Source organism: Cyclopterus lumpus, chromosome 17 (genome assembly GCF_009769545.1).
Source record: "Cyclopterus lumpus isolate fCycLum1 chromosome 17, fCycLum1.pri, whole genome shotgun sequence".
In the NCBI taxonomy this organism is placed as follows: domain Eukaryota; kingdom Metazoa; phylum Chordata; class Actinopteri; order Perciformes; family Cyclopteridae; genus Cyclopterus; species Cyclopterus lumpus.
Genome location: NC_046982.1, coordinates 5,351,587 through 5,364,355, shown reverse-complemented (window position 1 = coordinate 5,364,355; position 12,769 = coordinate 5,351,587). Strand labels below are relative to the sequence as shown.

Sequence of the window (12,769 nt, the reverse complement as noted above, 5' to 3'; positions counted from 1 at the left end):
ACATTGCGTTGTAATAACTTATTAACAAGTGTTTTGGCACTTTTTGCCAAACACTCTCTTCCCCAGGTGACCAATTACTGTGATGATGATGGTGCACAGGTTCATTCGGAGGAGAGAATGCACGACTGAAGAGGAAATTGCTTTGCAGATATCGAGAAAAACACTCAAGTGCAGCGTGATTCATTGACGTTTTTATGTTTGTTTTTCCTCCCTCTCTCTCTTTCTCTCTCTCTCTCTCTCTACAGGACTCTGCACGCCTTGTAGGCTTTGTCTGTGTGTGTGGAGGGAGGGGGGGGGGGGGGTTCTTAGATTTTCTTATGTGTTGTCTGTTTGACAGGACAATTGTTGGTTTGAAAAAGAGAACATTAAATCATGTTATCCTAAGAGAGAAATCACACGCTGTTCAGCTGTGACCTGCAAGCGAGACGACACTTGTAATCACAGTGGCTCTTATTATGGCAGGATGACACACAAGAGGGCTGATTGCTGTTTCTGCTCGGAGTCTAATTGAGCCACACTTTCTCTGTGGGTGCACACAGGTGCTGAATCCTCTGATATATATTTTATATGAATGAAGCTGTGCAATATGAATACATTCGCCTCACATTCAACACAGCGTCAAGGCTGCACGAATCCCCCCCCCGCATCCCCCTCTCCAAATAAAATGCGGGGCCGACATCTTACATTAGACAGAAATGTATACAAAATTAATATTAAAAAAAGCTATTGTAGAGGCCGGGGTAGAATGGCATCAATAATTCAGTCCCACATATCTCATATTTGACCCTCATATGGAAAAACTCATTCCCTTATGCTGAACCGAGTTGAAGGGAGAGATGGGAACAGACACATGAAAGGAGGTGGATGGGGAAACAACCAAAAGAAAGTACAGCATCAGTATGAGAACCATGAGGTATCGCCTCTTCCCCGGCGGCGTCCTCTCTTGATTGACGGGATCACAGGCAACCTTCGCTATGAAAAGGGAAAGCAGAAAAAATCTGATTGTTGCAGAATCCCAGCAGTAACGACTGGCACGCGGTATCCACTCTCTCTGTCGTGTGACTGTGTATTACAGGTGTTGCGGTACTTTTTGTCCTCCTTTGTTCCTTTTTATGAGAAAGGAATTGAACAATTGAGCCGTTGACAGCTGTCCTTGAATAACTGTGAACGACGCTAATACCCCAAACCCCAATAGGCACATAAAAAAAAATATTCAGATTTTGAAAGCAGCTCCAAAAAAAAAAAAAAAAAGGCTCTCAGATCGGTCTGCGTCACAAATGGTTGGACGAGCCACATACAATGACCTACGTGGCATTACACAGTGATCGTGGGTGTTGGAAAAAAAGAAAAAGACGGTAAGGCTTCTTCGTGGGTTGCTCTCGGCGGCTGCGGCGCATTAAAAAAAAACTTAATTTTCACACCCCAACCTCCATCATTAATATTATTTTCTGCATCATTTTCAATTATGGAGGCCTGTAATCAACAGCAGGTACACTGGTGGGGATCTTAATGCGGTGAGTGATTGGAGGAGGAGCAAACGAAACAACAGCTTATAGCATGCTCGGCGTCACATTGAACATTTTGAGACTATTCGCCATTGTGTCCATGACAACCATTGTAAGCGGGGGCTTTGTTGGACATGTAATGACACAGCCTGCGAGTTGTATCACAGCAGGCACAAAAGAAAATCCTCTTTTTTTTTTTCTCCTTTATTTTTTTTACAGAACAATTGCAATAAGAGCATTTCACAAGCCGCAGAATATCTCCAGCTTTGTTGCTCCGGTCAGGTCTGGTTTTTTGTGTGTTTTTTTTTTCTCCATGTTTGGGAAATGTTCTACTTTTGTGTCTGATGTTAGCTCAGCTGCCTGCCGTGAGGCTGCTGTTGTAGCTGTAAACACACTGCCATCGGAAAACCTTTGTTTTCTTTCTTTTTTTTATAGAAATGTCAGTTAAAGACACCTTTTTTTTTGGTGTGTGATCTGTCCATCAAGCTAAACTCTGGCAGGTGCTACAGAACGCCTCTGGCTACAGAGAAACACAAGTTGGAAGTCATTTATTCCCTTCGGAGTATTTGTACTGACAGTGTTGTTATGGTTTGTGTGTGTGTGTGTGTGTGTGTGTGTGTGTGTGTGTGTGTGTCTTTCAAGGATTGACCAAGACGAATTTTCCACCTTTGCTGACAAGTATTGTGTTGTTTTCTATTCTGGTGTGCCACTACTATTTATATCTTATCATATTCATAGCAATGGATCAACATTTCGGGAAAAATGAGCTCCTTCTCCACCTTTTCGAGTGAAATAAAAATCAACGTTACTTTCATGTCTTTCAAACAAACACAGGACTTTTACTCAGGGGGCCGCTGTTCGTGTCCCATGTGACTTCCTTGTTGTTGTGATGGTTTATATGCAGATTGTAATCTGATCGTAAGAATATGAATACAATAGTGTATGAAACACCGATCAAGTGTTGACGTGATCGGGTTTTAAAATTGTAATGTTACAAGAAATTGATTCAAAAGATGATAATCCGAAACATGACTGAGACAAAAGGAACCAGCATTGCTGCTCAATGACACATTCCTCTTCCCTCTGAAGAGCTCGCCTAGTTCAACCCAAGCTTTTATCAAAGCATCTGTAACTCAGTCACAGTAATCAGTGATCAGTTTATAGCATTATGATCAGTTTACCGCTGTTTGATCAGTTTATGGCAGTTAACATTTGTAGCTTGCAATTGGACTATCGGGAAGGACTATTGGACCGCAGCCCAGGTGTTTGCAGACGTATGTTTGACCTCTGAAGGCTCGCTGTTTACCCTGGTTCAATTCTTAATCCTAAGCTAGGCTAATCAATCTTCTAATTTAAATCTTTGAAATAATAAGAAAATATGCAAATTTTTCAACTGCTAACATTTAATTAGTGTTTTTTTTTAACGTGTTATTAATGAGTTAATGTAGCAATGCGTTAACGCAGCAATCCATTAACGCCGACAATAATTTCATCATGCGTTAACAGCATTATTTTTTTTGCATTGGGAGGGGCTTAACACTGCTGCACACATTGACCGAGAACATTGAGAAAGATACTTTTAAATGGATATTTTCATTTAAAATCTCTACCAGACGGCGTAGTTGATAAAAGCAAAGTTATTTGTTACCACTCAAACTGGAGTTTTCTTATCACTGGAGGACTACGAGCATGAAGTACTACGAGCATGAAGTACTACGAGCATGAAGGACTACGAGCATGAAGGACTACGAGCATGAAGGACTACGAGCATGAAGGACTACGAGCATGAAGGACTACGAGCATGAAGTACTACGAGCATGAAGGCGTCTTAAATGCGTCACATAGCATTGAAACAACGAGTGGAGCGAAACTTCGTCAGACTACTTTGGATGCGGCGTGCGGGAGAACTGTGGATAAACCAACGCAGGAACAATGAACACATGAACACATGAACAAGGAACAAGGAACAAGGAACAAGGAACAATGAACACATGAACACATGAACAATGAACACAGGAACAATGAACACATGAACAATGAACACAGGAACAATGAACACATGAACACATGAACAATGAACACAGGAACAATGAACACATGAACAATGAACACATGAACACATGAACAAGGAACAATGAACACATGAACACGTGAACAATGAACACAGGAACAATAAACACATGAACAATGAACACATGAACAATGAACACAGGAACAATGAACACATGAACAATGAAGACAGGAACAATGAACACATGAACACATGAACAATGAACACATGAACAATGAACACAGGAACAATGAACACAGGAACAATGAACACATGAACAATGAACACAGGAACAATGAACACATGAACAATGAACACAGGAACAATGAACACAGGAACAATGAACACATGAACAATGAACACAGGAACAATGAACACAGGAACAATGAACACATGAACACATGAACACATGAACAATGAACACAGGAACAATGAACACAGGAACAATGAACACATGAACACATGAACAAGGAACAATGAACAATGAACACAGGAACAATGAACACATGAACACAGGAACAATGAACACATGAACACATGAACACATGAACAATGAACACAGGAACAATGAACACATGAACAATGAACACAGGAACAATGAACACATGAACACATGAACAATGAACACATGAACAATGAACACAGGAACAATGAACACAGGAACAATGAACACAGGAACAATGAACACATGAACAATGAACACAGGAACAATGAACACAGGAACAATGAACACATGAACAATGAACACAGGAACAATGAACACAGGAACAATGAACACATGAACACATGAACAATGAACACAGGAACAATGAACACATGAACAATGAACACATGAACAAGGAACAATGAACAATGAACACATGAACAATGAACACATGAACAATGAACACAGGAACAATGAACACAGGAACACATGAACAAGGAACAATGAACAATGAACACATGAACACGTGAACAATGAACACAGGAACAATAAACACATGAACAATGAACACATGAACAATGAACACAGGAACAATGAACACATGAACAATGAACACAGGAACAATGAACACATGAACACATGAACAATGAACACATGAAAAATGAACACAGGAACAATGAACACATGAACACATGAACAATGAACACAGGAACATTGAACACATGAACACATGAACAATGAACACATGAACAATGAACACATGAACACATGAACAATGAACACATGAACAATGAACACAGGAACAATGAACACATGAACACATGAACAATGAACACATGAACAATGAACACAGGAACAATGAACACATGAACAATGAACACAGGAACAATGAACACATGAACAATGAACACATGAACACAGGAACATAGGAACAATGAACACATGAACACAGAGACTGCCCTCCTTGCTGTCTCTGAGAAGCTTCACACTGCTAGAGCAGCCTCTCTCTCCTCTGTCCTTATCCTTCTAGACCTTTCCGCTGCCTTTGACACAGTGAACCATCAGATCCTCATGTCCTCCCTCCAGGACCTGGTATCTCAGGCACCGCGCTCTCACTCTTCTCATCCTACCTAACCGACCGCTCTTACCGGGTAACCTGGAGAGGATCTGTGTCTGAGCCTTGTCCTCTGACTACTGGGGTCCCTCAGGGTTCAGTCCTTGGTCCTCCTCTCTTCTCTCTGTACACCAACTCTCTTGGCTCTGTCATTCGCTCGCATGGCTTCACCTACCACAGCTACGCTGACGACACCCAACTGATCCTCTCGTTTCCCCAATCCGAAACACAGGTAGCAGCACGAATCTCTGCCTGTCTGACTGACATCTCTCAGTGGATGTCCGCACACCACCTGAAAAATAACCCGGACAAGACTGAACTTCTCCTCCTTCCAGGAAAAGGCTCTCCCACCCACGACCTAACTATTAACTTCAACAACTCAGTGCTGGCTCCGACTCCGACTGCCAGGAACCTCGGAGTGACGCTTGACAGTCAACTCTCCCTGACTGCCAACATTACCTTCACTGGTTACCGGTGGCCGCCCGCATCCGCTTCAAAACATTGGTACTTGCGTACCGTGCTGTGAACAGATCGGGTCCGGTCTACATCCAGGACATGGTCAAACCGTACACCCAGGACATGGTCAAACCTTACATCCAGGACATGGTCAAACCGTACACCCCAGCCCGTTCACTTCGCTCGGCTTCTGCCAATCGGCTTGTAGCTCCTTCACTTCAAACTAAACACTCAACAAAATCACGACTGTTTGCTGTGCTGGCTCCTCATTGGTGGAACGAGCTCCCCATTGATATCAGGACAGCAGAAAGTCTCTACATCTTCCGTCGCAAACTAAAAGCACATATTTTTCGACTATACCTTGAATAGGGAGGGTAGAGCCGTAGTAGCACTCTAGTAGCACTTAAATGTCCCTTACCGATAGCACTTTGTTGTTTAGCACTTTAGTAGCACCTAAATGGCACTTACGGATAGTACTCTGTAGTTTAACGTTATTGAAGAAATTGTACTTGCTTGATTCTTGTTGTTCTGAGTTTGGACTCATGGTTTAATGCACTTATTGTAAGTCGCTTTGGATAAAAGCGTCAGCTAAATGACATGTAATGTAATGTAATGTAATGTAACACATGAACAATGAACACATGAACAATGAACACATGAACAATGATGAACACATGAACAATGAACACATGCCTCGGCCAAGTGGAGAGCAGCGGACGTCAGAGCAAGATGTCGGTCTGAGGAGCGTCCTGAGAAACACAACGAGGGTCGGCGCGTATGAGCCTCAAGATGCACCGTTGATTTTTATGAAACGAAGCGGACTACAAAGATGGCGGCGGGGTCAGTGTAACTGCTTTATTTTTTCAGAGGCTTTACAGACTAAAAAGTCCCCTGCACAGTAAATTTTAAACAGATTTATATTCTGTATGTTAACTTGCTGTTGCTCCCAGAGTGCCTGTTATATTGTTCTGATAATATTACTTTAAAATAAAAGCGTGCAATACACTAGTTTTTAATTCATTCTTGAATTTTGCTTATAATGCGATTAATCGCAGTTAATCACAGAAAAATCATGAGATTAATCGATTCAATTTGTTCATCTTTGCCCAGCACTAGTTTTTTTGTTTGTTTGTAAGCCTGCTTAATGTGCAGGTTTGAACTATTTCTTTTAATTACATTCCTCTATGCTTACCTGAATTATATAGCAAATTATTGCAATATATTACCACTGTATTAATATTCATGAACTATGTCTGTCAAATTGACAGAAATTGCAAATGGAAAGTGGAGCATTTTACTCCACTTAATATACTGGCAATGCGGTGACGCTGTACAGTGCCTGTGACAGTATTATTAATGAAGTACTTTCTTTTAATGTGGAACATGCCCTTCAGTCTTGTTTTTTTTTGATTGAGTTCTTATGAAATAACCATGGCATTTAACACAGTTGTTAAGATGTGTTACAAGCAAAATACATATCCTTTTCAACGAATACTGACATGTTTGAATGCGAATCAATATGGCTCTAGGTCTTGGCATACAGCACAAATCTTGGCAGCAGAGGAAATGAATTTCAGCAAGAGTTTATGAACCATGGACCCTGCACGGTGACCGAAAGCCACAGTCTAAAACGCATCTTTCACTTTCATCTGCTTCATGTCATGGGTTGAGTGCAAGAATAAGAAGAGGGAGAAAAGCAATAGGCTTTTTGTAAGTACAGTTTGGCTACAGAATCAGGAGAACAGCTGTGTGAGAGAGACCGGCCGACGTGTAAGAAACGGAGCACCAATTCTTTTAAAATACATTTTATTAAGTTAGAAACTGAAGACAAAATGTACAGTATTCACACTGGAACGGTTGTTACAGACTGATCACTTTCACCAACGATTCCATTTCAAACAATAGAAATATTGATTCCTTTGTTTGTGTGTTGCAACAAATAGGTAGAAAAAAAAGAAGACACGTTAAACACCAATGAATACAATGCTGTGGTAAAAAAAAATGCAATCAAAATGAACCTCTTTAAACAAATCCTCCCACCCACGCCCACTCACACATATAGGTAATGACGATGTAGTTCCAGTAAGAGGATTGGTTTTTCGCTCTAATTCTAATGGGATCTGCAACAGGGTCCACGAAACAGCTGTACTTCACAGTGAAAATTAGCTTCACTATATTTACACAAAACACCGACAAACACACACAAAACAAGAAAAGTACAAAATATGACTCACTGTTTTAATCCATACGGTTAGTTGCCACTACGTGCTGCACAGTCTCAGCACCTGATTTAGATGAACTGGGATTTAGATGAACTGTCATACAAACAATTTATGATAAAGTTAGCCGATCTTGATTATCTTTAAAGGGTAGACGTGAAGACAGACATGTATGGTGCAGCTGTTAATTATCCCTAGTTATCACTAGATTCTCTGACCCATCTTAATGTCTCACAATCAATCTCTGAGAGACGTATTGTGATCTAGGTTTTCCCCCAGCAACCATCAACTGACGCTTTATTGAAGACAACATAATAATCCGATGCTTCAAATCGTTGCACCAAGGTGATCTCCTCCACTGTCTTTAATTAAGTCCACCAGCACATTCTTTTCAATTAAAACCGTTTAACAGTGGATCTCGTAGGCAACCTGCGATCCGAAGAGGAGACTCTGGCTGAGGAAGAGCTCTTCTGGGTCTGTTGTTAGGGGTCCCTCGCCTCCGTCTGCTGGATTTCTGCGAATCCCCAGTCCCCCTGATCTGGTCAGTGTCTGCACCATTTCGTGGTCCAGGAGGGCCTCCTTCATACCCTTCTGCTGGACAAACCCGCTCATCATGGGACACATGGACGAAGCGGAGCCCAGGACGGGGTTGGTTCGGTTGAGCACGTACATCTCGTGGCCGTGGTCGTCGCGGTACTCCTCCAGCTGCGCAAAGGTGGTGGGTCCGTCAGAGTAGTCGTTCACATAAAGGATGCTCTCTTCCTTGCTGGTGCAGTAGGAGCCGCCTTCTTCCTTGCGGTACTGCTGGTGACGAGTGTAGATCATAATCAAGAGGAGGACGGCAGTGAGCGCCAGCAGGGAGATGCCGACCGCGATGGCGGTCTGCGTGGCGGGACCGAGAGCGTAGAAGTCCATGCTGTCCTGTTCGTAGAGCAGCTCCTGGCTTACATCCAGAACCTCTGGCTGATAGAAGGAGTTGGACGAAGAGGGAGCAAAGGAGTGCATGTTCAAACGAGGCCAGAACTGGGATGAGTACGAAGAAGAAGACATGTTGACGGCCAGGTGAAAGGTAACCCTGGCCACGCCGCCGGGGTTCCAGGCTTCGCACTCGTAGCGGCCAGCATGCGCTACGGTCACATTGCTGAGAAAGAGCATGCCGCTGCCCATGTCCGGATCAAAGCTGTCCCTCTCGCCGCCCTCCTCAGTCCCACGCACAAGCCCCTGGATTCCTCCGGCGCCCCCAACCTTGAGCCCGCCACTGCTGGGCAGGGCTGTCACCACTCCTCCAGCTCCGGGCCTGAAGAGCTCACCGTTGGGTCCCAGCTCTTGAACCAGGCCTCGAGGGGACAACTGGGCCTTGCCATGGGAGGCTTTCTTCCAGGTCACCTGAGGCTGAGGGTATCCCGACGCCTGGCAGGACACCCGGAGGCTCTCCCCTAGTCGCACAGTCAGGTGGCTAGGCTCGAGTTGCACCACGGGGGGGATGCAGACCAGGCTGTTGGGAGCCACCTCCACCAGGCTGAGGTGGGAGAGGCGAGGCGGTTCGGAGCACATCAGCCGGCGCTGTTCGGCAGAGCTCAACAAACGCTGTCCGTCCTCGCTGATCCAAGTTCTCAGCCAGCCCAGGGCACAATCACAGCGCCATGGGTTCTCTGGAGGTGAGGAATGGAAGAAGACAAGGTCAACCAAGTATATGGTTGTCTCAACGGTTGTTTACAATGACAACAACGATTCTTTGACTTAGCCAAATTAGCAGAGAATCCCTTAAAGTGATCAGAAAATAAAGAAACCTACAAGTCCAGGAAAACTGAGCAAACTCCAACTGCTAACGAAGACCATATGATAGGATTGAAAGCTCAAGAACTCCTGCTAAAATGGCCTTGAAGGAACATTGTTTGGTAAACTAAATAGATTTAGCTTACGATAATGTAAACGATAGGTACCCATTGCAGGACTTTTACAAGGCACATAAAGGCACATACAATTAAATTTTGGTGGAATATGTCATTCTACAGCGAGACCTCGCTCTGCCTACCTGTGACACGGAGCACCTGCAGGCTCACGAGTGGTGTGAGGGACGAAGCTGCCAGGGTGCGGAGGTGATTCCTGCTGAGGTCCAGCAGGGCCAGGGAGGACAAGCCCGACAGAGCTTGCTCTGCCAGCAGCTCTATGCTGTTCTCCTGCAGGTGGAGTTCCTGCAGACGCTGCAGATGGCAACAATATTAATAAGACATAGCAGCATAGGAAAGGAAACGTGAAAGGAGGAGGAAAAAGAAAGTCAGAGACAGGATGACTCAATTTCCTCCTGACTCAGTATATACAGTGCTCCTGTATGGAAGGGATTAGTCCCGCATGTTGTTGCGAATTGGATTTACAGTTGCACACGTCATTATAATCCATAAAAATGCATCCCATATTGGAAAAGCTTTAGCTTTGCTGGCAAAAGCTCAAGCTTTTTTCACTTCGCCAAAAAGGTTTAGAGTTAACGTTTTTGGAAAGATTAAAACAAATTGAGCATTAAATATTGCTGTCCAGCCATCCATTTATCCATCCATCCACTGCTTGACAAATGGGAGTATAAGTTGGCAATGGTGTGTAATACAACCACTCTTAATATCCACAAAACAGTGCTCGTTTCCATTTTACAAAGTTGTAAATCTAGTTCAAGTAAATTGTAGCACACCGTAGCCAACTTTAATCAAATAAAATGCAAGCTAGTGAAAATGCTGTGTGGCTTCCAGTAACCTTGGAAGACCACTAGCCACCGTGGTTGGTGAGCAACAAAGTTAACGCCAATGCCTCCATCTCTTCATTCCTTTCACTCAGCTCTCCAACCTGCAGTCCCCTGAAGGTGTGGTCCTGCACTCGGGTGATCTGGTTCCCGGCGAGGTACAGGATCCGGAGGTGCTCCAGACCCCGAAACATGTCCGCGGTGACCAGGTGGATGAGGTTGCCGTTGAGGGCCAGCTCCAGCAGCTGCCGCTGGCTGAGGAACGCCCCGGGCTCCAGCGCTGATATGCTGTTGTTCTGAAGGTAGAGGTAATGGAGGCTGCCAAGGCGAGTCAGGTCCTGAAGACGAATCTGCACGACAGCGTTGTCCTGGAGGAAGATGGTCTGCAGCGGGGAGGCAGGGTCAAATCAAATTAGCAGAGTGATCGCAAACTGATGACATTAGAGACACAGAGGAGGGGATGTGATGTTTGAATTGCCGTCTTTGTTTTGCAGGAGGAAGTGTACTTGTTGATGTGATGTGCTCACTGAGTAGAAACATGTATTAACCATGAGGAGAGATTGTATTAACACCGTTAGAGCTGTCTGCGCTCACCGGGCTGTGCAGAGCTTCGGAGATAAGTTAATGTGGGCAATACACACAATGTGGAATGAGACCAGTTCAGGATGGTGCTAATAAGGATCCCCCCCCCCATGCATGGCTATCGGAAGAAGCAAACGCAGGCCACGGGGTGAAGTATGATCGACGAGACGGACCCGCTGATTGAGGTTAATGGCACAATTTATGCGGGACATGCCTTTCATTAATATTCATGGTCTGCAGTGATGTTTTTTTTGGGGGGGGGCCGAACCCAAGAGGAAAAGACGTTGTAGTGTTAAACATCTCCTGAACAGATGATCAGAGGGTGTGCAAGAGTCACTTTCTGAGCAAGAATGAATAATTACACAGGCAACAGCGCGGCCCCTCCCTTGGGCTTACATCAAAGAGGGTCACGGCGAATTGATTAACCACAATCATTTCAGGGTAATAAGAATGGATGAGAGAGGAAGTCAGCTGAAGAACGGCTGATGCGGGAGGAGGACAGCTAGTGCCCCCGGACGTGTCGCCGATTGTGCCGACTGACCTCTGTGACAGAGGGGACGCCCTGCGGGATGTCTTTGATCCCCAGAGAGCCGCACTCCACTGTGAGGCTGTAGCAGCGGCAGCCGGAGGGGCATCCCGCGGATGGACGAGGGACGAGGGCCACGACCACGAGGACGAGCCTGGAGAGCCGCAGGAGGACCATGGCGGGTTCTTCAACGGTAGACCTTCAGACCACCTCACCCCCACCCCCCACCCCCCAAAAACAATCTGAAAAGAGACGGTGAGAGAGGGGAGAGACGTAAAGCATTAATCGTTCAACTCACAAGTTACATCAACAAAGGCATTCATTTGTCTTTCAAGGTAATTCATCCTCAAAGCAAAGATCGATGCAGATGGCTGTTGAAATGGGAAAGAATAAAAAGAGCATAAGAGTATCTCCTCATCCCGGCCTGTCTCCCATTCAACTGGGTCTATTCAGTGGAATTGCAGCAGCTTCTATTATGGGCTTCAATTAATTAAAGATGTGATTAAAAAAAGAGAGAAGATGCGCAGGTTGCCTCGAGGACCTCTCTGTTGTCTTATTAATGCGTATGCACCGCCCTCCCCCCCTGTCTCTCTTTTTGTTTTACTAATGTGACCCCCGTAATCTCAGAAATCACATTTACTTTCTCAAAAAGTAAAAACCCCAAGTGGCAACCAGCACAATAATCTGATCAAAAAAAACATCAGCGTCGGCTGCTTGCTGCACCTCACAGCAATATCTTCCTTTGATATGAAACCCATCAGTGAGCCCCCTCCCCCCCCCAGCCACCCCACTATTTCTATACAGCCCGGAAGGGATTTCATTGTTCCGCTCCACAGTTCGTGGCGGACAGCCAATATCACGCAGCCCAGCAGCGCTCACAATAGTTCATTGTCAGAAGATTGCGTCAAGAAGATACTGCCGGGTGGGAAGGAGATAATAAAAAATGATGTTTAAAAAAAAAAAAAGACACCTTGAAATGTCACACATACATATATATACCCCGTCATTCTGCTGCGGTGACAGCAGGTGGGTTTATTGTTGCTTTGCTGAGCCGCCCGACTCGTTCTGGAGAAGACCTCCATCCAGTGGGGAAGCAGACGTACTCAGTTGATCCGATCTAAAGTCTCACATTGTTATAAAATCATCCATGTGCACCGCGGCC

At 44.7% G+C, this 12,769-nt stretch overlaps 1 protein-coding gene across 1 annotated transcript; it reads right to left on the bottom strand.

Moving 5' to 3' along the window:
• Positions 1–8,173: 8,173 nt before the first annotated feature.
• lrrc24 (leucine rich repeat containing 24) lies at positions 8,174–11,784 on the bottom strand. Its single transcript, XM_034556249.1, has 4 exons — positions 11,623–11,784; positions 10,604–10,882; positions 9,804–9,972; positions 8,174–9,420 (listed from the first exon to the last, which is right to left on the bottom strand). The coding sequence occupies exons 1-4, from the start codon at positions 11,782–11,784 to the stop codon at positions 8,174–8,176; spliced, it is 1,857 nt and encodes a 618-aa protein (XP_034412140.1).
• Positions 11,785–12,769: the final 985 nt, after the last annotated feature.